Genomic DNA, 27,466 nt, shown 5'->3' with positions numbered 1-27,466 from the left:
TTTTTATGGTGCTTACTGATGCTGTTTAGCAAAACACTATTAATTTTTGTCTTTTTTGTTCAGGTTGAACTACACACTTTCATTTTTGGGGGACATTTTTGGTTGACCCGAAGATTCTCCTGTTTTTTTATGGTTTTTTAAGCTAACTAAAATGAAAAAGATTCCAGTTTTTTTTCGCTGTGTTTTTCCTTCCCTCTTCAAACGCTTCAGTTTCTCTGTGCCAAGATGAAACTGGAAACGTTTCTGTATCTTACCTGCGATTATGAGCTCCATTTCATCCTTTCCGAACTGAATTCTTGTTCATTGATATGATATTTATTAGGAAAATTGTGAAGTTAACCATTTTCGTGAAACACTCAATGGCGCTAATGAATTGCTTCGTGCATACTTATTGCATTCTTTTTTTTTTACACTTATCCGCTGTTTTTACACTTAATTATACGCTGTTTTTTTCATATAAGCTGAAACATCAATCATACCATCAAACACTTCCCAAACAATCGCAACAACTACCAATAAAAACTATTTCCAGATACAACAGAGTTTTAATTTAACAGTTCTTACATCGACAACAGTTTTTCGAGACGAGCGAGAGCATTCATGACATTTGAATCCACGGAAGAAGAAGAAGAAGAAGAAGAAGAAGAAGAAGAAGAAGAAGAAGAAGAATAAAAAACGTCGGCCTGTGTCTGCCTTGTCCACAGAAGTTAATTACCTCGGCATATTAGAAACAGCGCGAGGGAAAACACGGCCTAACTCGCTTAGACCAGCAAGTGAATTTACTACTGACTGGGTGGTGATGAACGGAACATCATTTCTTGTTGTATTCTGTAAGACAGTTTTGAGATTATATATATATATATATATATATATATATATATATATATATATATATATATATATATATATATATATATAAAACATACATATATATATATAATTTATATATATAATTTCATGTACTTCCAGAAATTATAATGTCTCTTTCATATTAAATAGTTTCTTCTGTTAACACAAATGTGTGTGAATAATATCATACCATATCATATTATATCATAATACGTCATATCACACTCCGAGCTGTTATTGCTCCCTAATCATATTTGGCAAAATGTGATAAATCAGGGGATAAAGATAAATTACATTTCTGATCTGACATGTTCTGATATTTTCCGGAATCATATTAGATCGTGTTTTCATGCAATATGACACGAGAATGATTGAAACATTATCAGATCGAAGCTGCGGTATTTCTGTTTCCCAAAATATTTGCTCCTGATTAATAATAATAATTATAAAATGCAATCGAGTTTTCTGTACAGCCTCTACAGCGTATAATCAAGACCACCGGAAATAGATCTATCTTTCGGTGGTCGTGATATAATGCTGTATGAGCCGCTGCCCATGAAACTTTAACTACAGCCTGGTGGCGGCCTATCCTATATCGTTGCCAGAAGCACGCTTGTGGCTAGCCTTAACCTTAAATAAAATAAAAACTACTGAGGCTAGAGGACTGCAATTTGGTATGTTTGATGATTGGAGGATGGATGTTGAACGTACCAATTTGCAGCCCTCTAGCCTCAGTAGTTTTCAAGATCTGAGGGCTGACAGAAAAAGTGTGGACAGACTCAAGTGCGGACGGACAAACAAAGCAGACACAATAGTAAGCCCTTAGATGCCATTCCATCATTTGTATAGGGTGAACTCTCACCCAAGAATTAATGGTTGTTTTTCTTTTCAATGAAGTTTCTTTGTGTACGTGTCATAAAGATTATTATACTGAATTTTTGTCATTAATAGTCCATAGATAAACTTTATCCTTCAAATGTATCCTTTTATTGGGAAATATATTTTCATATTACACACGTTGCTTTTATGCAGAAATGCTTTCTATATTACTCGTATTGCATATATATTAACTTAAACTTTTCGCGTTTCCTGCACAGTATTTATGCATGCATACAGCATATATGTATAAATGCATATTTCATTTTTCAGATACTACACATATGTATAGATACTCGATATTCCATGACCTGCATAGCCCCATTGCCAAAATCATATAGTTTTCCCATTGCTTCGGCGCAGTCGAGTTTTCTGTATAGTTACTACAGCGTATAATCAAGGCCACCGAAAATAGATCTATCTTTCGGTGGTCTCGGTACAATGCTGTATAAGCCGCGGACCATGAAACTTTAACCAAGGCCCGTTGGTGGCCTATCCTATATCGTTGCCAGAAGCACGATTATGGCTAACTTTAACCTTAAATCAAATAAAAACTACTGAGGCTAGAGGGCTACAATTTGGTATGTTTGACGATTGGAGGGTGGATGATCAACATACCAATTTGCAGCCCTCTAGCCTCAGTAGTTTTTAAGATCTGAGGGCGGACAAGAAAAAGTGCGGTCAGAAAAAAGTGCGGACGGACAGGCAAAGCCGGCACAATAGTTTTCTTTTACAGAGAACTAAAAATAATCATTACATACGCTGTATACTTACAGATATACACTCTACCTGTTACTTGCATGGTTACACAGCCAAGCTCATCAAGGCTTAATCAATACATACATACACACGCGCACACATACATACTGTACATACATTTCTGAAGAGGCCAGCCATTTTTTTCACCGGTACTCGATAGGGCACATAGAAATGTATATTTGCTCATCATTATTGAAAGCGACAGAGGGCAGCCGTTCCCACCTACTCAACCTCCGCCTACCCCACCTGCAACCCCCACACCCGTGTCCTCCCAGCCCAGTGACGCAATAGGCTATGCTTTCCTGAAAAAGTTCATCCAGGACTGGAGTCGTATCGACGATACTGCGTGTTATGGTTCCGGGGAGCTGAGGGGATTAATATTCATGTATACCTTCCGCTACGCAAGATACGCTTCTTCTTTTTTTTTTTTTTTAATCTGTTCTCTTTGGATTGCAATTTTCTTTTTCGAGGGGGAGCCCACTTTTTTTTTTTACTGCCATTTCATTTCATTCTTTATCTCTAAAAATTGTCTGGGAACCATAACTGAAATATTAATTGATTTATGAGTTTCCGTACTTTGGAAAGTGTAAAGGCTCACCCATCCTTATTTATTTATTTATTTAGTTAGTTACTTCATATATATGTATATATATATGTGTGTGTGTTTTATTATTAGCCCCGGAACGGGTTTCTTTTTTTTTTACACTACTAGGCAAGTGTGTAGAATTTTAGCATGTATAATATGAATGTATGCTCATTATTTTATATAATAATAATAATAATAATAATAATAATAATAATAATAATAATAATAATAATAATAATAATAATAATAATAATAATAACTTTTAGGGCACTTTTTCATATAATAATAACTTTTAGAGCACTTTGTCATATGCATGTGTTTTTTTTTTTATTTTTCTATGTCCTATTACAACTTCTGTTTCAGTATTGCATCATAAAAGTAAGAGACACATTAGTCCTCAAGCTCCTCTAACAACTGTGCAATGCATCTGGAGAATCACAGTCATAACAGACAGCATAATTATATCGCATACAAGTTTTCTTCCCAGAATTAGAATTCAAAGTTACATTTCCAAAGCCACTGTCAGTATAGACAAGAGTGAATTTCAATCGAACGTCCCTGGTCTGTCAAATCAGCGAGCAGAACGCTAAATAGAAAATGTACTGATTTACAACTTCGATAAGCAATCTTGGAAGCAACGACCCATGCTCCTGTGACGCAATTCAACGGCGTTTAAATCATTTTCAATAAACTCCGGAGCTGTCGTGTTGCCATGGTGGGAGTCAGAATAACTCCTTTGTGAGAGCAGGTCGGGGAGTGAGGAAGTATATAGGTGTATTCGTAGGAGTCGCTTTCAATGTTCGGTCGATCTCAATTTGCGACCCTGATCGGAAACATTGCTGTATTGAGCCCGGGGAGGCTTCAGTCGCTATCTTCTCTATCTCGTCATTCAGTACGTGGTACTGCTCTTCGAACCTGAGGGGCGTGTTCGAAGAAATTACCGTCGGTTCCATAGGTCTGCTGATTGGAAAGTTATTTACGCTACAGTTAGCGCTTTCGAGTGTTTAGCATCAAGTTCGAGGCATTGGTTTTAAATCTGGGATTAATTACGCATTCCCCCCCCCCACAAGGCGTATGCCCCAAAAGAAAAGTACATTTAATGAAGATGATTCTGCTTCGTGGTTTCCTATTCAGCACTGATACAAATATATATATATATATATATATATATATATATATATATAGAGAGAGAGAGAGAGAGAGAGAGAGAGAGAGAGAGAGAGAGAGAGAGAGAGAGAGAGAGAGAGAGAGAGAGAATGTTTTGTATATCAATCTATTTGCATACATGCTTCTATGGAGCGGTACTATTGCCACGAGATTTGATAACATATGAGCACCTCCTGTTGTTCCCGAGTGGTGCCACACTTCTGCAGACTGATTCTGAAACTCGGGAAGAAGCTAATTCCTCATAAAATCACCAGGTACCTAGGACGACCGCCCCCTTCCCTCAATTAGGATTCTGTACACTGATTGCTAACCACACCTCCCCACTATTTTGTGGAAAGAAGCAAGTTAGCATGCTTATGTTTTTCAGAGCAGTCGACAGTACAGCCACGACAGAAGAAGCAGACCTAATCAGACCAGTGCAGCAGCAAATGTAAGGGAAGAAAGAATGACATAAGTATAAAGCGAGAATAATTCATGAAACTAACAGTGCAACAAATCGCTAACCTAGTGATGGAACAATATTGAATTCCAGATACTTAAGGAGAAAGATGAAGTAACTTTCGGCCGTGTGATTTTCATTCAGCAGTGATGTTGAGGTATAGCCTGTGTTGCAAAGGAAACCATCTAAGGACAGCCAATATCACAGATTTGGGTTAATAAACACTGGCCATTAGTACGTAGTCAACGACTTCTATACACAGACGGCATCAGTCGGACCGGGCATCTAGTGACAAAGAAAATGGGACATCCTTGAATACAGAGAAAATGGAATTCCGCTTGAAGGCCGCCATTTACCTTCAGTTATATCTGCGCAGTTATGCCTGCACAGGCAGAACTGAACCCACTAAATTTCAGTTTTGCCAGCAGGTATAACTGAAGGTTAGTGGGTTCACTTATGTCTGCACAGGCCGACTGTGCAGGCATAACTGAGCAGGTATAACTGAACGTAAATGGAGGTCTTAACAGGGGGTACTCAAGAAAAGTCCTGTAACTGCTGTGGTCGAGAAACTCGCCCTGTAGGAAGAAATGACACAAACAGAAAGTGTACTACAAAAAGAAAATCGACAACTCAGCAGCATCAGAAACTACAGTGAAATACTGCAACAAACTTTACTGTATAGAAAGGAATATAATTTCAGGGTCGACACCATTGTCAAAGATGATTTTGTCCATCAAAAATGTGTGAGCACTGGTAAAGCCAGAACTTGTGGATACAGTTCTACATTTGTGCTCTATGACCAGCAACCAGCTAAACTATTCCGGGAAAATTTACAATGAAAAAGTGGTCCTACCGGGCCTCCATCATTCTGACAAAATCAACATTCATTTTGAAAAATGATTGGACTGTATTCATAAAATAAAAACATTCGATTCGTAGTGGCATTGTTGATTTATATATTCTTTTTTTTTTTTTGGTCGTCATTTAATGAAATTTCTAATTATGCAACGCCACGGGGACGGAAATAATAAAGGCTTGTTTGTGTATTTATTTATGCATAGGGGAAGCCTGAAGTATTGAAATTCCCGTGAAGTAAATTGAATAAAGGAAATCGACATAAAATCAAATCTTGGAATAAAAAGCAAAATAAATGATTATCGTAACGATTAATTTTTTCGTCCATCAAGAAAATAAAACTGAAAATCTTTTGATGATTTCCTCTTCGAAAAATAAACAATTTTTCAGTCTGTAACAAAAATAGTTGATATCAGCTTGACTTGTTACATACATAATACTGGCTACACTGAAAACCTTGAATCTTTTTTAGTTTTCTGTAAAAGAAAACTATTGTTCTGTCCGCCCTCAGATCTTAAAAACTACTGAGGCTAGAGGGCTGCAAAATGGTATGTTGATCATTCACTCTCCAATCATCAAGCATATCAAATTGCAGCCCTCTAGCCTCAGTAGTTTTTATTTTATTTAAGGTTAAAGTTAGCCATGATCGTGCTTCTGGCAACGATATAGGATAGGCCACCACCGGGCCGTGGTTAAAGTTTCATGGGGCGCGGCTCATTCAGCATTATATCTAAGCCACCGAAAGATAGATCTGTTTTCGGTGGCCTTGATTATACGCTGTAGCTGCTGTACAGAAAACTCGATTGCGCCGAAGAGACTTCGGCGCATTTTTTACTTGTTTAATGTTATCATTGATGTTATTACTGATAGTAATAATGTTAGTTTTATCACTACTAATAATGTCTTGTCCGTTACAGACAATGATGGATGTTGATGAGAATTCTCTCACTTCAGACGCCTTTCAGAAGAAAAAAAATCCACGTCAGATTTGAGCAAAACCTCCAAAAGTTTTTCAAAACTTATTTCAAACCTTCAAACCGGGTCGTACAATTCTTTTTTTTTCTGTTTTTAAAAACTAATAGGAATGGGATGGAATATAGAATTTAGGCCAAAGGCCAAGCACTGAGACCTATGAGGTCAGTCAGCGCTGGAAAGCAAATTGAGAAGGTAGGTTTGAAAGGTGTAACAGGAGGAAAACCTCGCAGTTGCACTATGAAACAATTGTTAGGAGAGGAGGGATAACAAGATGGAAGAAAGATATGAATGGAGGTACAGTAAAAGGAACGAAAGAGGTTGCAGCTAGGGGCCGAAGGGACGCTGCAAAGAACATTTAGTAATGCCCACAGTGCACCCCGTGAGGTCCACTGACGGCACTACACCCTCCCCCCCCTTACGGGGTTAAACACTAGTAGATAAAACGAAATTGACTTTCTATTCAAATGGGAATTCGCCCATTCTTTTTTTTTCAAATTATTGGGAATTTGAATTTAAATGTAGTTTGTACTCAACATGGGTACCTGGAATTTTTTTTTCTTTACTTTATATTTACATATTAGGCGGAGAAAAGGCAAGTAAGAGCAGATGCGGAATATCTTTCTCAGCATTCGTACATAAAGGTTCGGATCGAGGCAGTCCGGACCGGGAAATTACCATATCAAATGCTGCAGTACATACGGTACAGCTTCCTGAATTTCGTGTTGGGGGGGCGGTTAGGGGTGGTTAGTGGGCGGGGTCAACTGTACAGTATATCGACCAATCACCAATGGAAGACTTACATTTAGGGCGTGCCCATAGGATATTGAGAGTAGTGGGTAATTATACGATCTCCATCATCACCTTCCTTCATCAGTCAACTGCCAGTTTCTGATGCTGGAAGACGCGATGTTAATCTTAAGAATTCATTCTGTCTTCAGAGACTCACTGACCCCTCGTTTGTACTCGTCTGAGCCCCAAAACCAGAAAAGGATTAGGAATGAGAGCCGCTCTTGGCGCAGTCAGAATGTTTTGCCAGGGGATGGCTCAAAGGATTTATTGAGGGCTTTGTTTTTTGCTGTTTTTTTTAGAAAATTCCAGGATAACCAGAGGGAATAAATATTCATAATTGGTTGGTTGCTTTCCCGTGCAGACAAAGAAAGAAATACGAAAATTAAAAGTGAAGTTACAATAATTAAAGTGTGGAAGGAGGAATCATTACGAAAACAAGTAAAAAATGCGCCGAAGTTTCTTTGGCGCGATCGAGTTTTCTGTACAGCCGCTACAGCTTGTAATCAAGGCCACCTAAAATAAATCTATCTTTCGGTGGTCTCGGTATAATGTTGTATGAGCCGCGGCCCATGATTCTTTAACCACTGGCCGGTGGTGGCCTATCCCTATATCGTTGCCAGAAGGACGATTATGGGTAAATTTAACCTTAAATAAAATCAAAACTACAGAGGATAGAGGGCTGCAATTTTGATATGTTTGATGATTGGAGGGTGGATGATCAACATATCAATTTGCAGCCCTCTAGCCTCAGTAGTTTTCAAGATCTGAGGGCGGACAGAATAAAGTGCGGACGGACAGACAAAGCCATCTCAATAGTTGTTCTTTACAGAAAACTAAAAAAGGGGAATAAAGAAATTTATTCAAAGATACCTTTTCCACCAGTTATAGAAATGAATAAAAATGTATTCAATTCTGATATTTATTTATAGCTTTTTGAAATTTCGGACCTACCTGCATTTTTGAAACATTACGTGTGCAAATCTATGCAACGAAGCCTTTTAGTGATGCGGCCGAATAATTTTGCCAGTACATACGAATATTTAATGGCTTTTGATGGCAATCCACCAATGCGTTCTTTTATCACACACATTTTGATTATTCGATGTTTCATGTAATGAAAATGAAAAGTTATGAAATAGGAAGAAACAAACTCATGTCACTTGACATTACTGAAGCTTGTCCTGAGTGGTGGTTAGGGTCCAGTTTCTTCCTGCCCTAATGGTTTGTTTTCATTTTCTTTCGGGCCTGGGCTAGAAAATGACACTAGGTTGCTAGTTCTATCTGCTTTAACCTTACTTCTACACAGGACAACCCGAGGCTGCCACCATTTTCAAATAGATAAGGATGTCAGCCGCTGTAGCTAAAATCTTAATTTGCTGTGTGACAGTAAGTACTGTTTTATTACCAAACTGATTTTAATGTTCTTTAAAAGAAAACTATTGTGCCGGCTTTGTCTGTCCGGCCGCACTTTTTTCTGTCCGCCCTCAGACCTTAAAAACTACTAAGGCTAGAGGGCTGCAAATTGGTATGTTGATCATCCACCCTCCAATTACCAAACATACCAAATTGCAGCCCTCTAGCCTCAGTAGTTTTTATTTTATTTAAGGTTAAAGTTAGCCATAATCGTGCTTCTGGCAACGATATAGGATAGGCCACCACTGGGCCGTGGTTACAGTTTCACGGGCCGCGGCTTATACAGCATTATACCGAGACCACCGAAAGATAGATCTATTTTCGGTGGCCTTGATTATACGCCGCACAGAAAACGCGATTGCGCCGAAGAGACTTCCGCGCATTGTTTGCTCATTTGCTGTGATGCAGGTTTTCGAATAAAAGCAAAGAAACTGTAGTAGATTTACCACCAACTCGCGGTGGTGGTGTCATCGTGAAATACTTTTCAAAAAAAGTGTTCATGATTTTGTTCACCCAACAATTTTCAGTATTTTTTTTTCCCATTTGCTGTCTAGAAACTTTTGTAAGAGAATTATATTTTCATTTTCGCCCCCTTGTTCTCTCATCGTTTTCTGTTTTCGTTCAGTGAATTTTTGGGGTGGGTAATATTATCTTTCCCTCCTTGTATTCCTTCTCCATCATTCCAGCTCTTTCATCTCTCTGTCTCATCTTACCAACTTTGTTCCAGTATTATTCTCATTTCTTATTCCCTCGACAATTTATTCACACTTTCCTCGTCGCCCACTGTATATGGTTTAAACATTTCTCTCTCTCTCTCTCTCTCTCTCTCTCTCTCTCTCTCTCTCTCTCTCTCTCTCTCTCTCTCTCTCTCTGAGGATACCTGTTGCCACCCTTCCCTCCTCAGTATTTCTTAATCGCCCATCTCTTAGCTCCCTCTTTACTCCATTTCACCTGTCTTCATCATTTATCTCTTGATAATATCCCTTTGATCCCGCCATTCCATTTTTCCCGCTCCCTTCCCTTTATTGTCAGTCACCCGATACTCCCTTCCCGAAAAAGGGCGTTTGATCGACCGCGAATTTCTGCGTTTGCTTCGCCTTTACGTGTCTGCAAATTTCAATTGGTGGGAATGGCTCAGCTCAATATGCATCCTTCGACGGCGATGCAGCCGTCCCTAAAGGCGATATCGCACGAACACGCCCCCTTTCCCCCCCCCCAACCCCTTGCTAAAAACTTCTTGCAGCCAAGTCGCCAACACCCGCGGCATAAGCTTAAATCAGCCACAGCGGTTGCTTTCCGTGTTCGTGGGATATTACACATGCGAGCGCGGAGCGCTTCGGTTTGGCTACGAATATGAGATGTGTATTGACTCATTCGTGCGAAGTTTGGCGTTAGAAGCAGCCGGACGACGCACGAAACGGGGTCTTTTGACGTCTCAAACCAAAACTTCGAACCAGGTAACCGATACCTGTGGCGGAATCGAAAGCCTTCGATGGTAGCGTTCATGTGACGACACTCTAAAGAAACGGCGAACATGCGTGACTTCATTTCTGCATAATGCGAAGGCAATTTTGGCTAATTGGTGCTGGATTTGGGTAACGGGTCGTTTCTCCGGAAGTTTAATCTTCTAAATGGTATGGAGGTCTGTTAAGTGACAAAAGGCACACGCACAACTTAATGCATTTGCGAGTCTCGATGGCGTCAAAGCATACAAAGCAATGCGAATCGTATCATATAATGAAAGAATTAAATTTCATACTTCCCAACTAATCAGTTATTTATGTGTGTTTCCTAGATACGCCCTGTTCCACCCCTTATCAAATACCTGCTTTTTGTTTTTCAACCATGTCACTTCCTTTGTTTATCCGGTTTCATTTACTCTGTTCGCGTTTATCTTTGTATAATTGGTCCTTTTCGCGAATTTTCTCAATATCCTTAACGCTTTTAATATTTCATCTTCATGACTTGATCTTTCATCCTCTCTCTCTCTTTCTTATTAATTCATCTCGATCTGTCTCTTATCTTTTCATCATTTCCGCTTATTCATTCTTTCCTTCTCTCGTCACCCTTCTTCACGGATAAATTTTAATCAGTCTTCATGTAACGCGTCGCCTTTTCCCAATCTCCTTCTTCTTTCGACCTTATTAATCCCACTGTATAGCAGGGTCGGCCGGTCGAGTCAACTTTTTCCATCTATATTCCATTCATTGCATCTTCTTCCCCCAGTCCCTCTTCACCCGCATCCCTCTTCACCACCATCCACCCATCTGATCCGCTGAAGCTCTACACTCCTCCTCCCCCATATCACTGGCATGTTCTTAGCTCTCTTGATGGGTTCCACCTCCTCTCTTCTTATTACATGGCCACAGTATCTCGGATGAGCTTCCCTAGCCCTCTCCTTTACATTACATATAACACTTCTTCTTATATCTTGACTCTTCCTTCTTTCCAGTAGTGATATTCCAGCAATCCATCTCACTATCCTCATCTCGGTTCTTTTCTTAATATTGAGTAACAAAAAGCGAATACCTTAAATTTTATATTCCTTTTCTTTATATTTTATATCAGGGTTTTAATTTTTCTCGTTTGTTATGACACCCCTCTCTTTATGTTCATATTGTCATATAAATTTATTTATATTCATATCTATATTTTCATGTTGTTTAGATTTTGTTTTATATGTTCATCATTAATTTTGTCACATCCTTTACAGTTTCATGTCTTTTGTTATCAAAACACCATCAATGCTGCTATTTTTGTAATAATAATAATAATAATAATAATAATAATAATAATAATAATAATAATAATAATAATAATAATGTAGTTGTTATCTACAATCCTCTTTTTATTATCTGAATTTTCTCTTTATTATTCTGCATCCATTTTCTAAAGCTCAGAATTCCACATATTCTACTGAAAGAGATCTTATTTTTCACTCAGGATTATTACTTTTACGACGCGCAAGAACGCATTTATAAACTATTATTTACTGTTACTTTCTCCAGTATTGCAGAACTTTCTCCAGTATTGCAGAACTTTCTCCAGTATTGCAGAACTTTCTCCAGTATTGCAGAACTTTCTCCAGTGTTGCAGAACTTTCTCCAGTGTTGCAGAACTTTCTCCAGTGTTGCAGAACTTTCTCCAGTGTTGCAGAACTTTCTCCAGTATTGCAGAACTTTCTCCAGTATTGCAGACATTCGTAACATTTTCTGCCTTGCGGTTTGTTTACCAAAATCATATTTCTTTTATTTTCTGTATGACGTCAGAACATATTGTTCACCTACCTTTCTCCATTATCAATGCTAATTCACTTTACGAGATTCTGATGCAACATTTTTCAAGAACAGTGATCGAATGAGAGCAAAGAAAGCAAGGAAAGTCTTCGCTGTCAGAATCAGCGTTGGAAAGCAAATATAACAGATGTACAGGAAATGTGAAGAGAATATTCCTCTAATATTTCTCTCATGAAATGTTTCCAATAGTCAGTCCTCAGTGACCCTTTTTATTTTCAGCTTATTCTTCGCTTTCTCTTTACAGCCTTGAAATTCTATATAGCTCTAGGTTGTTTAGGTAAGAGATATGTGGGATGCTGTTGAAAAGACTAAGGAATATACTGAATTTTTTGTCAACTGAATTGATGACAGATACTAAAAATATATTGCATTTCTTGTCAGTTGAATTGATGATAGATACTAAAATATATTGCATTTCTTGTCAGTTGAATTGATGACATACTAAAAATATATTGCATTTCTTGTCAGTTGAATTGATGACAGATACTAAAAATATATTGCATTTCTTGTCAGTTGAATTGATGACATACTAAAAATGTATTGCATTTCTTGTCAATGAAATTGATGACATACTAAAAATATATTGCATTTCTTGTCAATTGAATTGATAACATACTAAAAATATATTGCATTTCTTGTCAGCTGAGTTGATGACAGATACTAAAGATACATTGCATTTTTTGTCAATTGAATTGATGACAGATACTAAAAATATATTTCATTTTTTGTCAATTGAATTGATGACAGATACTAAAAATATATTTCATTTTTTGTCAATTGAATTGATGACAGATACTATAAATATATGGCATTTCTTGTCAGTGGAATTGATGACAGATATTAATCAACTACGGTATTAGAGATAAAACTAATAGACTTTCATCTATTTGGTCATCATATTGAAAGTACAAAATGCTTCATATCTGAGTTATCCGTAGATGAAAATTTTTTAAAAAGCCGAAAAGAACAGCGTCAAAAATGCTTCAAAACTAAACAAATAACTTCAATATTATTAAAAATATCCAGACACGCTTATAGTCTAAAGGACCTCCGAATTCACAAATCGCCCAGCATCAAATTTATACGTGGAAAAAATAATATTATTAAACGAAAAACGAACATACAAAATAACACATCCTCTCATCCCCTCCTACAAATCAGGCGAAAACCTCTCTAGTATATTATTCCCGGCGCTAGAAATATATTCCCGTGGGAACTGAATCCATAAGTTGCAAATTTTGAGAAGGGCCGTAAATATATCTCGCGAAGAATATTATTATCCATTTCCACCGGTGGAATATTTATTCCCCCCCATGATAAAGTGAGCAGGGGAGACGAGTAGCGGGTTCCCCTGAGTCAGCTGCTAAAATATATGCCGGTAAAATATTACACATAGCCTCGGATATTAAGCAAAGGCAGTAGAGAGTTGTGGGGATCTATGCGGTTTTAGTAATCCCTAAGATATTAAATCATTTCAGGATGTATAAAGCTATCACTCATGTATTCCTCTCATGTGTGTATATTCCTCTGTAAATTTACTTAATTTGCTTTCTTTTATTTTCGTGCCTTTTGTTACGCATTCATAAAACCCTCTTTCAATTCTTTATGTATCTGGGTCAATCCTATTCACTTTCTGCCTCTCTTTCTATAAAGTCTTTTCTCTAAAATGTTCTTCCTGACTATTAACTCTCTCATTTGTAATTTTAGTTCTTTTTCCTGATTTATACTCCCCTCCTTCTTCCTTCCATGTCGTTTCTCAGAGATTCTTTTCTCTCTCTCTCTCTCTCTCTCTCTCTCTCTCTCTCTCGTCAGCCTTAATTAATGCATTTATTTCTATGCTACGCGTCTATCTCTCTACTTCATTTTCGTTTCCATTAATATTCATGTCTTTTTTTTTGTCTTTTTTTTTTGTCTCTTGTTTTCACAAGACAATTTTTACGGTCCTTTAATAACTCTTTCCTCTTCGTCCTTTTCCATGTAATGCAGTGGTCCTCAACCTGGGGGCGGGGTGTCAGCAATTTCCAAGGGGGGGGAGGCGCGATCCTTAGGGAAAAATTAAAAATTCTCTTATTATATTCGTTATTCTCTCAACAAGAGTCGCTACGCAGCAGTGTCAAGTATCTCACTAATTCATTCCAAAAAGGATAAAAACACCTCTTTCTTTTCTTTTTTTAACTTTCCTTTAAATCAGGGAGGGAATTTTACTCATAGATGCAAGGTGGTTGGCCGTGGGGGAAGGACCAACTCTTAGAGGGGGCGTGGTAATAAAAAGGTCAAGAACTACTGATGAAATGTGTCTCTTTCCCCTTCAATATTCTTTTTCCTCTTTTCCTTCTTTGATATTTCCTTTCCCCATTTTCCTGCTACTGCACTCGTCCATTTTTCGGGAACCAAATAATGCTATTGTCATTTGCCCCCTCTCATACTCTTTCGTCATTTCTTCCTCCTCCTCCTCCTCCTCCTCCTCCTCCTCCTCCTCCTCCTCCTCCTCCTCCTCCTCCTCCTCCTCCTCCTCCTCCTCCTCCCTGCTTTTATTCTCGTTCTTTGCAGCCCCATCTTCTCCCCCCCCCTCCCATTATAACATCGCGTTTTGCCTCGTTCGTTGATTCTCGTGATTTATTTTACTTTGTGGGTTTTTTCGGTGCTTTCGTTACTTATTAGTTTTACATCGCGTCAGTTTCAGTCTTTTGTTGATTTTTTTATTTGGTTTAGCTCTCTCTCTCTCTCTCTCTCTCTCTCTCTCTCTCTCTCTCTCTCTCTCTCTCTCTCTCTCTCTCTCTCTCTATATATATATATATATATATATATATATATATATATATATATATATATATATATATATACATATACACACATATATATACATATATATATAATATGTGTATTTATATACACATATTTTGTCAAGGTGGGGGCAGCCTTCTGGGTCATCACAATCCTATCCTTGTGCTGCTGTTAACAAACCAGTTTTCAAAAGGTTAGATATATCAGCAATTCTTCATTTCATATAATGCTTCACCATATATCAGTAATTCTTCATTGAATATAATGCTTCACCATATATCAGTAATTCTTTATTTTATATAATGCTTTACCATACTAAGAGGAGATCTAATACCCTGGTCTTCTCTCGGTCTGAAGAAAGTTTATTGCCTTTTAACAACGAAAATGTCAATAGTTCTGAAAAAAAAAAATTCTTTTCCTCTGCTCTTTCCAATCATGGTGGATCTGTGACGCGCTCGCTTGCTGAAAAGACTCACCCCCACTCACCCACTCTCATTCAGCTTCAAATCTCGGCTAATTATTCTCTCAGCAATTCAGAACTCTTAATCTCGCTGTCCTATACCACTTCTCCTTTTTTACACCCTCCTCTTTACTCTTCAAAGGTCAGCTCTGCATCAGGACCCGATCATATTTCAACACGAGTCGTGAGGAAAATGATGGACACATTGGTTCCCATTTTTCGTAACCTTTCTGCATCAGTTTTAATTCTTATACTCGCACTTCCTTTCCGCAACACATCTTGGTTCCACCTGTTCCTAAATTTTTTCTGTTTCTTCCTTCAAATTTTATTTTTGCTAAAAATTTTTTTAGTCTTTTCTCAATCATTCAGTTTTTCCTCTAATTTTATTGTTGCTAAAATTTTAAAATTTTTCTCAGTTCTTAACTTCCGAAAAAATCTTACGTTGAATTATCTTTATTCCATTCACAATTATTATTCCACCTTCTGCAAATCAACGTCTAATGGATATCACATTTAATTTTGTTTTCTCTAAATTACTTGACAAAGTCTGAGATTTCATACGTAATAGGCTTTCGTTTGTAAGTCACTTTCATCTTTATATCTAACTATATATCTTTATCTTCCCCCTAATTAGTGACCTTCTCTAGTAGACGTCTTGTCTTGTACATGATTTAGTCAAATGATTCAGCAACATATAACTCTTCTCCATTGAGCTCCAAATGTTCGCCTGTCATTGGCAGTCATTCTCGATTCAATATTCATGTATTTCTGATCGCGTGAGGAACTTTAATATTTATCCTTCCGTCTTGTCAAATTGAAATCTTTCAACACACTGTTTCTATATTTTTCTTGCCCACTCTGCTAAACTCTCCTGTATTTTTTACGGAGGTGAAATTCAAGATTTTGATTATTTCGATACCTGTCTTGGAGAGATGTATAGTTAAAATGTTAAGTCTGTATTTGAATACCAATGGGCTTTCTTTGACGGTAAGAGATTCACTTTTGGGGTCCAATTTGTGTTGAGTTCTAGAATGTTCAGTTCTTGAATCTGCACTCCAACAATATTCAGCTTGAAGCTTATTCCTTCCATTCGACGACCAGACGTTGGAATACTCTCTGCTGGATGAATTAGTAATACCATATCGCTTGACGAAGGCATCAGCTTATCTGTTCGTGCTTGGCTTGCTCGTGAAATAAAAAAAAAAAAAAGTGAACATCGAAAGGCTTTTAAATGCGTCTTGGCTTCTCTTTTTCCCTTCTTCTGCCTCGTCTCAAATATTGTATCCAATTCTCTTCATATATCACTGCCCATACTGTTTATTCTTCCTGTTTCCTCTTTTTCCTCTCATCTCCTGTTTTCGACAGCTACATATTCGCCCTCTTAGCTCTTTTATTATCGCTGTCATACCTTCCTCCCTGTCTTATCGACATTTTTCGTCACTTCCTCCTTCCACGCTATTAGCTCCGTTCGTTTTTCTCTCTACAAATCATTTTGAATAAGTCTTCGCAAATTGAAAGTATATATTTTACGTTCCCTTTTTAGCTTTCTTTAAAAAAAAAAAAAGTGCCGGCTTTGTCTGTCCATCCGCACTTTTTCTGTCCGCACTTCTTTCTTTCCGCACTTTTTTTCTGTCCGCACTTTTTGCTTTCCGCACTTTTTTCTGTCCGCCCTCAGATCTTAAAAACTACTGAGGCTAGAGGGCTGCAAATTGGTATGTTGACAATCCGCCCTCCAATCATCAGACATACCAAATTGCAGCCCTCTACCCTCAATAGTTTTTTTTTTATTATTCATGGTTAAAGTTATCCATAATCGTGCTTCTGGCAACGATACAGGGTCGTGATTAAAGTTTCACTGGCCGCGGTTCATGCAGCATTATACCGAGACCACAGAAAGATTGATCTATTTTCGGTGGCCTTGATTATACGCTGTACAGAAAACTCGATTCGCTGAAGAAACTCCGGCACATTATTACTTGTTTCTATAGATTTCAATTCCTGATCTTATTTTTCCTGACATTCCACCTTCGTCGAAAGATCTCCATTTGATGTAAGATCTTCAATCACTTATGACTTCCTCAGATCATTCTGTCATAGCCCCTGAAAGTCCAGTTTCAATAGAAACTTTATTGAATAGAATTTATAGGACGTCAAACGATCTATTATGATCTTGATTCCGTGATTTTTATTCCGGCTTGCAATTCTAGGGCAATCGTCCCCGATCAAAAGGAAGGGCATATCCGACAGTATTGGATTCTGTGTCGAGGCCTGAAGCTCTGATGAAACCATTTACTAGACTCTGTGTTCCGATTTTTCAATGTAGCATCAATAGTTTGTTTGTTTTTCATTCGTTTCTTGCATACCTTGCATATTGTTTGTCTGTTTTTTAAATAAAAGTCAAGAACTCATATTAAAGAAATAGTCGAAAATATTATACGTTAAAAAACAATAATAACAATGCCAATATTCAATCCGATAAACTTAGGCAAGGAACTGTAAACAAACCTCAGTTCTCTTAGCTTCTTCTTCTTCTCGTCCACACGAGTCGAGAATTCACTCACCGTTTGCCCCTGGCTGGTGTTCCTCTTCCCGATGAACAGATTCCCGCAGGAGTATTACTACCCAGACGCTGCCTCTGGGAAAAAGAATGCTTATCTGCCGAGGAATTTTTGCTATTCGTTTCTGGAGGATTAATATCCATTTCCATATGGTAGACTCTACTGAGAGACGAACGTCAGTATCCCTAGAGCCTGGATGTATTTGAATTTGTATATAAATGTATATATCTACTGTGTGTGTGTATATATATATATATATACATGTGTGTGCATGTATACTAATTATATTATATATATAAATATAATATGTATATATAAATATATATATGTATATATATACACATGTATATTACCTTAGAGTTAAAACACGCCCACTCGTAGCTTTCCATAATATTTCATCTTAATTGCTTTTTATCTGTTGCAGTTTATGAACAAAACATCAGTAAAAAAAAGTCCAATTGCAGATTTTCTAAGCATTTCATCTTGACTTCTTTTTCTAACCTTTGCAATTCTGATGTATGAGAGTCATCATTAATGGTGTGATCCTTTTCTGAATAGCCAATCATCACGATACCATCAGAGATCTAAAATGCAAAGGACATTATCTTGATTTTTTTTTAGAAAGTGGAGAATCATAGTGATCTCACTGCTTTGCTGTGAGTATTTGATTCAGGTTCAAAGTTCTGAATCCATGGCCAACCCTAGCTATCTTATCGTCCATTGGAAATGCCTGTAGTGGTATGTAGAAGAATCAAAATTGTCCTTGAAGTTTTATAGTTTGATTATCATGCTCAAGGACATTTGTGTATATGTAAATGCAGCTATACATCCAGAATTTCAACAACGCATTTCTTTCGGCGTCATTGACCCTTTATGTTTTGACGCCAGATCGATAAATAAGAGGTCAGTCAAACAGTTTGACTCGCTGGAATTCAGCTGCCTATTTCTTCAAGATGGAATGGGAAGAAGAGTCCTCACCAAGTGTGGTAGACCTTTCTTTATGGATTTCCCTTAAAGACGCAACCTTACCTTAGCAGATACTGAATCACGATACATTCACCTACTTTGTCCATTTTGGGATTTTGTTTACGCAAAATCTCTTTCATTATGAAAGGGATTTCTTTATTCACTCACACAAAGTTTTTGTGGAATGGAATGGAATGGAATAGAGTTGATGGCAGAGGCCAAGTGCTGGGTCCTATGAGGTCATTAAGCGCTGGAGAGGAAACTGAGAGTAGGTACGTTTGAAAGGTGTAACAGGAGGAAAACCTCGCAGTTGCACTATGAATCAAGAAAAGTAATATGAATGGAGGTACAGTAGAAGGAACGAAAGGGGTTGCAGCTAGGGGCCGAAGGGACACTGCAAAGAACCTTTAGTAATGCCTACAGTGCACCGCAAGAGGTGCACTGACGTCACTACCCGCCCACGGGACACAAAATTTTAGTGACTGCTCTTCCTTCTGGGCAAGACTGCCAACAATCGAAATGACAGTGACTGCTCTTCCTTCTGGGCAAGACTGCCAACAATCGAAATGACGATTGTATGATTGTTATCATAAAATTGTCACAAAATCCACCGACGGGGATAAAACCGGATTTTCGTCTGCAGAAAAATCCCCCTCGTTAAAATGATGTGCAATTTCGTTTCCGTGGCGACAAATCCCCAAATTATTTTTGATAACCCAACTAAAACTAATCGTCTGGAGGGAGCCAATAAAAATGTGTTTGCCTGGATTGATACAGATCCTTTCATCCGTTCAAGAAATTTGTGTTGTGTCAACACAGGCACGCGGACCTGACAGAAACACTGAAATTTAAAATTTAAAACAATTATTTTGTATAACGTAATGAGAGAGAGAGAGAGAGAGAGAGAGAGAGAGAGAGAGAGAGAGAGAGAGAGAGAGAGAGGAGAGGGGGAAACAATGGAAGTAAGGCAAAAGAGGGGGAAACAATAAAAGTTGAGGCAAAACAGTAATAAAAGTGGGAGACACATAAACAGGCAAGTAGGAAGAGAGAGAGAGAGAGAGAGAGAGAGAGAAGGAGAGAGTTTAAAGACCTCCTTCAGAGAACTGAACTTCCATCAAGTCCCGCTTCCTCGCACTTCACAGCACACAACACCACTTCACGGCGGTAACTTCGGCTCGGGGCAAGAAGCCACCACGTATGTTTGAAGTTCAATTAATGAACAAAAAGTTGGGTTGTTTTGACTCATTTCGGTCTGCCGCGAAAAGAAAGTTAGAGAGCAAACGTTCGGCTGCGCTTCTGATGTGAAGCTTATTTGGGGGAAAGTAATTCGATTTCTCTGGAAAGGAACCGATGATCTCTTTATAAATATGATGGTACAATGAAAATGATGCTGATTTTGGTAAGAATTTACAAAGCAAACGTTCCGTTACGCTTGTCGTGATGCTTGTTTCGGAAAGTAATTCGATTTCTCTTGAAAGGAACCAGTGATCGCTTTATCAATATAGTTATAATTATAACTATAATGATGCTGATTTTGGCAAGAAATTACACTTGCCGCGACGCTTATTTGGGAAAATAATTCGATTTCTCCTGAATGAAACCGATGATCTCTTTATCAATGTATTAATTTATAATTATAATTGTAATGACAGTAATTAAAATGATTTAGCATATATAAAAAAAATCCGATTACAACTGCCTAAATATGCATATCTCTATTTTGGAAAGTCTTTCAGATTTCTCTTGAAAAAATAAGCAGTGATCTCTTTATCAATATAATTATAATGTTGCTGATTTGAACGTGAATTAAAGTTAATGAACATATATAAAAAAACTGATTACCTGTAATCTTATATATCTCATTAGATGTTTCTTTATCTTTGAACAAATTGAATATTAAAGGGAAATTTTGATAAAAGTAGCCCTTTAAGCAAAGTTAGCATATTCTAAAGTAAACATTAATGATGTAGCTTTCATTCAGGTTCAAAGATCTAACCGAGGAGGAGACTCGCCCTCAGGCTAAGTGAGTAGCGAACGGATCAGGTAGAAAAAGAAAAAAAATTTTTTTCCCTTAATCTGGTCTGACTTTATCTCCTCTCGTTATTCTTATTCCTTCGTACGCCAAAGACTGAAACTTCCGAGATGGTTGCATAGTTGAAGAAAAAGGATGAAGGTGAAGTCAGTACATAAAGGAAAATAGAAAGAATCCAATAAACAAGCAAATAAATGATAATGAATGCCATCCATTGCTAAACTGCAACTAAACTCAGTTTCCTGGTTAATATCTGGAAGGCCGACCGATTCGTGACAGTTGCTTAAAAAGAGGTCGAAACAAGTAAAAAATTCGCCGAAGTTTCTTCGGCGCAATCGAGTTTTCTGTATAGCCGTTACAGCCTATAATAAGTCCACCGAAAACAGATCTATCTTTCGGTGGTCTCGGTATAATGCTGTATCAGCCGCGGCCCATGAAACTTTAACCACAGCCCGGTGATGGCCTATCCTGTATAGTTGCTAGAAGCATGATTATGGATAACTTTAACTTTAAATAAAATAAAAACTGCTAAGGCTAGAGGGCTTCAGTTTGGTATGTTTGATGATTGTAGGGTGGATGATCAACATACCAATTTGCAGCCGTCTAGCCTCAGTAGTTTTTAAGATCTGAGGCCGGAAAAAAAAAAAACTGCGGACGGACAGGCAAAGCCGGCACAATAGTTTTCTTTTACAGAAAACTAAAATGATGAATAATGAGTAACTCTCAGCCAACCGGCGGTTATGGAGACAAATTAGATTGAAGGAACTTTGTGATTTTAGGCCCAGTTTGGACAAGATTCTTTCAATCTTATATGTGTCTCTGAGGACAAGAATAAATAGGGAAGGCCAACAAAGGGAAGTAGGATTCAATATCAAAAGGGGACGTTTTTACATATAAATCTATATCGGGCGAATTTTCGGTCCAGTCTCAAAAGCTCTTGAAATATTCACGAACCTTTCCTTTTTGTCCTTATACATTTTAAAAGCCTCTCTCTCTCTCTCTCTCTCTCTCTCTCTCTCTCTCTCTCTCTCTCTCTCTCTCTCTCTCTCTCTCTCTAATGATGTAATAGCCTTACGTAAATTTTTTATCATTAGTTTAGAGATCTACTGGCTTTTGCTTGTAGTACAAGTCTCTCTCTCTCTCTCTCTCTCTCTCTCTCTCTCTCTCTCTCTCTCTCTCTCTCTCTCTCTCTCTCTCTCAAAAGCACTCAGGCGCATATACACATGTTCACATTCAAAGATCAATGTCATTCCTACTTTTGCTTTTGAATGATTTATGAATACAATTTTCATGACTGAGAATATGTTGCTGGAATACAATGTCGTTAATAGATTTTCTTTTTATATATTATACCAGTGACTCTGGTGCATTTTCATTGCTTTATTCTGATTTAAGTTGTTGTTCATGAAGCTGGTTTTAACTTAGGTTCCAAAAGAGAGATTATTGATAGTCAGTTCACCTTTTCATTAGATGTAAATTATTGACGAAGGACCTTGTTGAGTGTGAATCATGTATGATGGTGTATTTGGGAAAATCAGTACCAAAACTGTTTCCCTTTGACTTGGTGCTAATCTTTGTATGCATATGTATATGTATATGTATACACACACATATATATATATATATATATTTATATATATATATATATATATATATATATATTTATATATATATATATATATATATATTTATATATTTTATATATATATATATATATATATATATATATATATATATATATATATATGTGTGTGTGTATATATGTATATATATTTATATATATATGTATATATATTTATATATATGTGTGTGCGTGTATATATACATATATATACATACTCAATACAAATCTACCAGTACTCTCATATAATTACGCAGTAAAGATTTTCAAGTTGGTCGTTATCTTTTCACAAAGAACAAAAAACCTAGAATGTTATTCCTCCGGTTATCTGAAGATTATTTAAAACGATGACGGTGATGGCAGTAACAGCTGAATTCAGCTTTTACGTATGTTTGCGTTCAACTGGGATCTACTTTCATCCGTTGGTAATGGACGGAGATTGCATATATCTATCACAGATCACTTCAAAATGGTATCCTTTTTTTGACCATTTTATGTTTTGTTGAAGTGTTGTGTTTGCTCCTGAAATTCTGCTTTTGGCATTTTAACTTCAACAAACTCTAAAAAGGAAAACACGCCTACCATTTTATTATATTCTAGTGGAGTTCAAAGCTCTTAAAAAAAACTGTAGGTTTTATCATTCAAAACCCAGATTTTCTGTCTAAAGTCGCCTTGAGAAAGAAAAATCCTGTTTTTTCTCACCAGTGTAAAACCTTAAGTATTTTAAATTCTATCTTCTGTAAACAAGAAGTCTAACCTTTTCCATGATCTTTAATATTGAATCCTTCCTGATCTGTAATTTTGATCTTTCCTCAACTTAATCACAATATTACACTTTTCTTGCCAGTGTAAAACCCTAAGTATTTCTTTTGCTTCTATAATCAAGAAGTCTGTCTACCTTTTCCTGATCTTGAGTCCTTAACCTTTCCTTTAATCTCTGACATTTAATCTTTCCAGATCTTTAATCATTAATCTCTTATCTTTAGTAATTAATCTTTTGTCTCTAATCCTTTCAGATCTTTAATCATTAATCTTTTATCTATAACCCTTCCAGATCTTTAATCATCAATATTTTGTCTTTAATCCTTCCAGATCTTTAATCACCGATATTTTGTCTTTAATCCTCCCAGATCTTTGATCATTCATCTTTTGACTTTAATCCTTCCAGATCTTTAATCATTAATCTCTTATCTTTAATCGTTCCAGATCTTTAATCATCAATATTTTGTCTTTAATCCCTCCAGATCTTTAATCATTCATCTTTTGACTTTAATCGTTCCAGATCTTTAATCATCAATATTTTGTCTTTAATCCCTCCAGATCTTTAATCATTCATCTTTTGACTTTAATCGTTCCGGATCTTTAATCATTCATCTTTTGTCTTCAATCTTCAATTCTGCTGTGTAATCGTAACCACAATTACACATGAAAAGAAAAACAAATGACTTCCCACACACACACACACACACACACACACACACACACACACACACACACACACACACACACACACACACACACACACATCTAAAACCCCTTATAACTCAAGACATATTCCACCTTTCCATTTGCAGACGAAGGACGCTTTTAGGAGCGGAGATAGAGCCCCAGGATAAATCGTCATCTACTATAGAGCTCAGAGGAGCGTCGGCAACATGATAAGCTCCAAGATCCTCCCCGCCGTGGTCCTGCTTCTCATCACTGGTGAGTCTCGTGGTAGGCTTCTTGTGCCAGAGCTTCGTTTAGCTTCTTCTTCTTCTTCTTCTTCTTCTTCTTCTTCTTCTTCTTCTTCTTCTTCTTCTTCTTCCAGAGCTTCATTTAGTGGAGTTAGAGATATAGGATACTGAAGGGAAAGAGGAACTGTTTTGTCTGTTTGTTCAGTTTGCCATTTAAAAAAGTGGTAATATTCTGGATGTTTTGATGAAGTGTACTTTCTTTTGAAAAAGCCCCCAATTTACTTTTGTTCTCCGGGGTAATATTCTTGATATCTTAGTAACTTGCTTTAAGCAAATATGAACTTAATTTACTTCTGTGTTCTTCGGGGCAACATTCTTGATATTTTGATAACGTGTACTTTTTTTCCGAAAATGTTTATACTTAACTTTGATTCTTCAAGATAATATTCTTGACATTTCAGTAACTTGTTCTTTTGAAGAACAAGTCCTTAATTTACTTGTATTCTTCGACTTATCTTTTTTTTATACATATTGACGAGAAAAATTTGTTCGATATAGACATAGTTATTCAAAATGATTGAAGTAGAGTCATAAAAATAAGTACAGTTTTATTTACGAAGATAAACAGCATTTCCAAACCATTTTTGCACGATTTAGGGCAGTTTACGTCCCTCCAGTGACAGGCTTTGGAAATGTCCCAATTTAAGACTAAAGAAGCCCCAATATTTTGCATATTTCCTCTTACATTTCTTCCATTTCCCTTCAAATCTGCCAAAGACAAAGTAAACAGAGTCGAATCTGGTAATAAATGTGACATTCTTCCCAGCTCTGTTGGTCGTCGACGGCAAGGTCGGCGGGAAACCGAATCAAAACAAAGTTGGTCCCGCGGATGCCGGAGAGACCTGGGAAGAGGATGACGACGCCTCTCCTCCGAAGGGGCCACATTTCGCCAAGGACACGCCCAAGTCGGTCTTGGCCGCCGTGGGGACCCCTGCCCACATCCCCTGCAAAGCCAGGAACCTCGGGGCCAAATCTGTGAGTTTTTGTGTTGTTTTGAATAGTGATAAATGAAAGAGATTTATGTTAACATAGAGATTACGTCGTGATATTATTATATACGAAGATATAAGTATGATGCATGATTTTGGGGGGAAATTAACATTTAATTAACATGAATTCAACGCGGAAACTAATGATAATAAGGCTGTTAAAGATAATGGTTAGCAAAAGTCTACGGGCAATACCAGCCTCTTTTACCTTCCGTTGTGCAAACAAACAAACAAACAATACATTGATTAAATGGGTAATTATCTGTTAAAATACAGCTTCACGTGATAGATTTAGATTATCGTTATCGAAGCAAAACACAAACACAAATCCCGTCAGCATTTGAATATTTCCTATTGCTATCAAAAGCGGTCACTTAATTACGCTTAACACAACTAATCTGTAAATGATGCTGTTTAACCGATCCGGAAACAATGATTTATTTAATTTATGTCAAATTAATTCAATTACTTTGGTAACCAGAACTCGTGAATGATACAGCGAAGATTTTATTTTAACTTTTTATATTTTCATTTTTATTTTTATGGTTCCACATCTGCAGTGACCTAAGCCTATAAGCATTTGTCAGTTTGTGATTTTCTTTAGGATTCTACGAAGGTAAAGGCTTGTATAGTTAGTATATAATATCTATATCAACTATATATATATATATATATATATATATATATATATATATATATATATATATATATATATATATATATATATATATATACATATATATATACACATAATAACCTTTTAAAAGTTATTATAAGTATTACAGATATTGTTATTAGTAGAAGGTTATAAGCATTATCATAACCATCAGGTTATAATATTATAATAAGCATCATGTCATAAATATCATTATAAGTATCATATTTGGATGCATACCTTACCTCTTCCCCCCCCCCTCCTCCTATTCCTTCAGGTATCCTGGATCCGCCACAAGGACCTCCACGTCCTCACCGTCGGTTCCTTCACGTTCACGAACGACGAGCGGTTCTCGGCCCACCGGGACCCTTCGTCAGGAGACTGGGTTCTCGTCCTGAGGCACCCCCAGCCGTCAGACTCCGGCTACTACGAGTGTTCCATCTCGACGAAGCCCGTGACAGCCATCACGGTCAAGCTGGAAGTTGTCAGTGAGTTGCTCTCTCTCTCTCTCTCTCTCTCTCTCTCTCTCTCTCTCTTCGACGGAGTAAAGATATGTTGCTTGCGGTATAATTTTTCATTTCCATAAGATTAAATTAAATGCAATTTTCATAAAGAAAAGCCTTTTAGTATCAGTTAGACTTGGGATACTCGACTTATCTATTTATCTATATATTTGTCTATCTATCTATCTATCTATCTATATATATACACATATACAGTATATATGTATATATATGTATGTATCTGTATATATACTCGTGTGTGTATATATATATCTATATATGTATACATATAAAAGTATGTATATATGTGTGTGTGTTCGTTTGTCTGTGTATACAGGTGCAGAGTATTATCAAGTAATAAGATTAGAAAGTATGTTACTGGCCATGCATCCGAAAGTCTGTCATAACCTATACCACATGAAAGTTATCTTACAACCCAATATTCTTCAACCTCTTCCTCAGCGCCTACGGCAGAGCTCCTGGGGGATGGTAGTGTCTACCTGGACAAGGGCAGCACTCTCAACCTCACCTGCGTGGTCCACTTCAGCCCCACACCGCCAGAGTTCATCTTGTGGTATCACAGGGAAAAGGTAAAACGAAAACTCTGGTTTTCATTTGTTTTGGCATCATTTATTCCAGTCCTGATGTCTGAGTGAAGATTTTTTTATTTACTCATTGCTAGATTTGTAAACTTGCTTCTCTGCTTGAGGAATCTTGCGTGGTAAATGAATATCAGGAGATGAATGTCTTCTAATTCTTTTGAAAAGAATTGTTGGTAGAGAATAAGTTCAGAAACATTATATATATATATATATATATATATATATATATATATATATATATATATATATATATATATATATATATATATATATATATATATATATATATATATATATATATACTGCTCCTGCTTTCAACAAAGAATAAAAATTGCATTTTTCCCTGAGCCACGACCTTTATTTTGAAAAAGGAAATTATAATAAATTTCGACTTTCTGGAAAAGTCTGTTATGGAAGCAAAATGGTCAATATTTGTAGAGCAATGTCATCAACTCCTTAGCGAAAAGTAAATAGATGTCGACTTCACTATATAATTTTCGTCTTCATAGATCTTTACCCATACTTAAACTTAAATACTGACATCAATAAGCATTCA

General features: G+C 36.9%; 1 protein-coding gene across 3 annotated transcripts in view; it reads left to right on the top strand.

Annotated features, from left to right (window-relative positions):
- Positions 1–27,466, top strand: part of LOC136850879 (zwei Ig domain protein zig-8-like) — a 217,497-nt gene that overhangs the window by 188,335 nt on the left and 1,696 nt on the right. For all 3 annotated transcript variants that reach the window (XM_067124918.1, XM_067124920.1, XM_067124919.1), the window contains 4 exons: positions 24,000–24,129; positions 24,928–25,136; positions 26,083–26,293; positions 26,771–26,898. In XM_067124918.1, the coding sequence (XP_066981019.1) occupies positions 24,081–24,129; positions 24,928–25,136; positions 26,083–26,293; positions 26,771–26,898 (597 nt within the window). In that variant the 5' untranslated portion in view covers positions 24,000–24,080. The remainder of the gene's footprint in view (positions 1–23,999; positions 24,130–24,927; positions 25,137–26,082; positions 26,294–26,770; positions 26,899–27,466) is intronic.

This window comes from Macrobrachium rosenbergii, chromosome 22 (genome assembly GCF_040412425.1).
Source record: "Macrobrachium rosenbergii isolate ZJJX-2024 chromosome 22, ASM4041242v1, whole genome shotgun sequence".
Taxonomy (NCBI): Eukaryota; Metazoa; Arthropoda; class Malacostraca; order Decapoda; family Palaemonidae; genus Macrobrachium; species Macrobrachium rosenbergii.
Note: the sequence above shows the minus strand (reverse complement) of the source record. Positions and strands in the feature narration are given on the sequence as shown.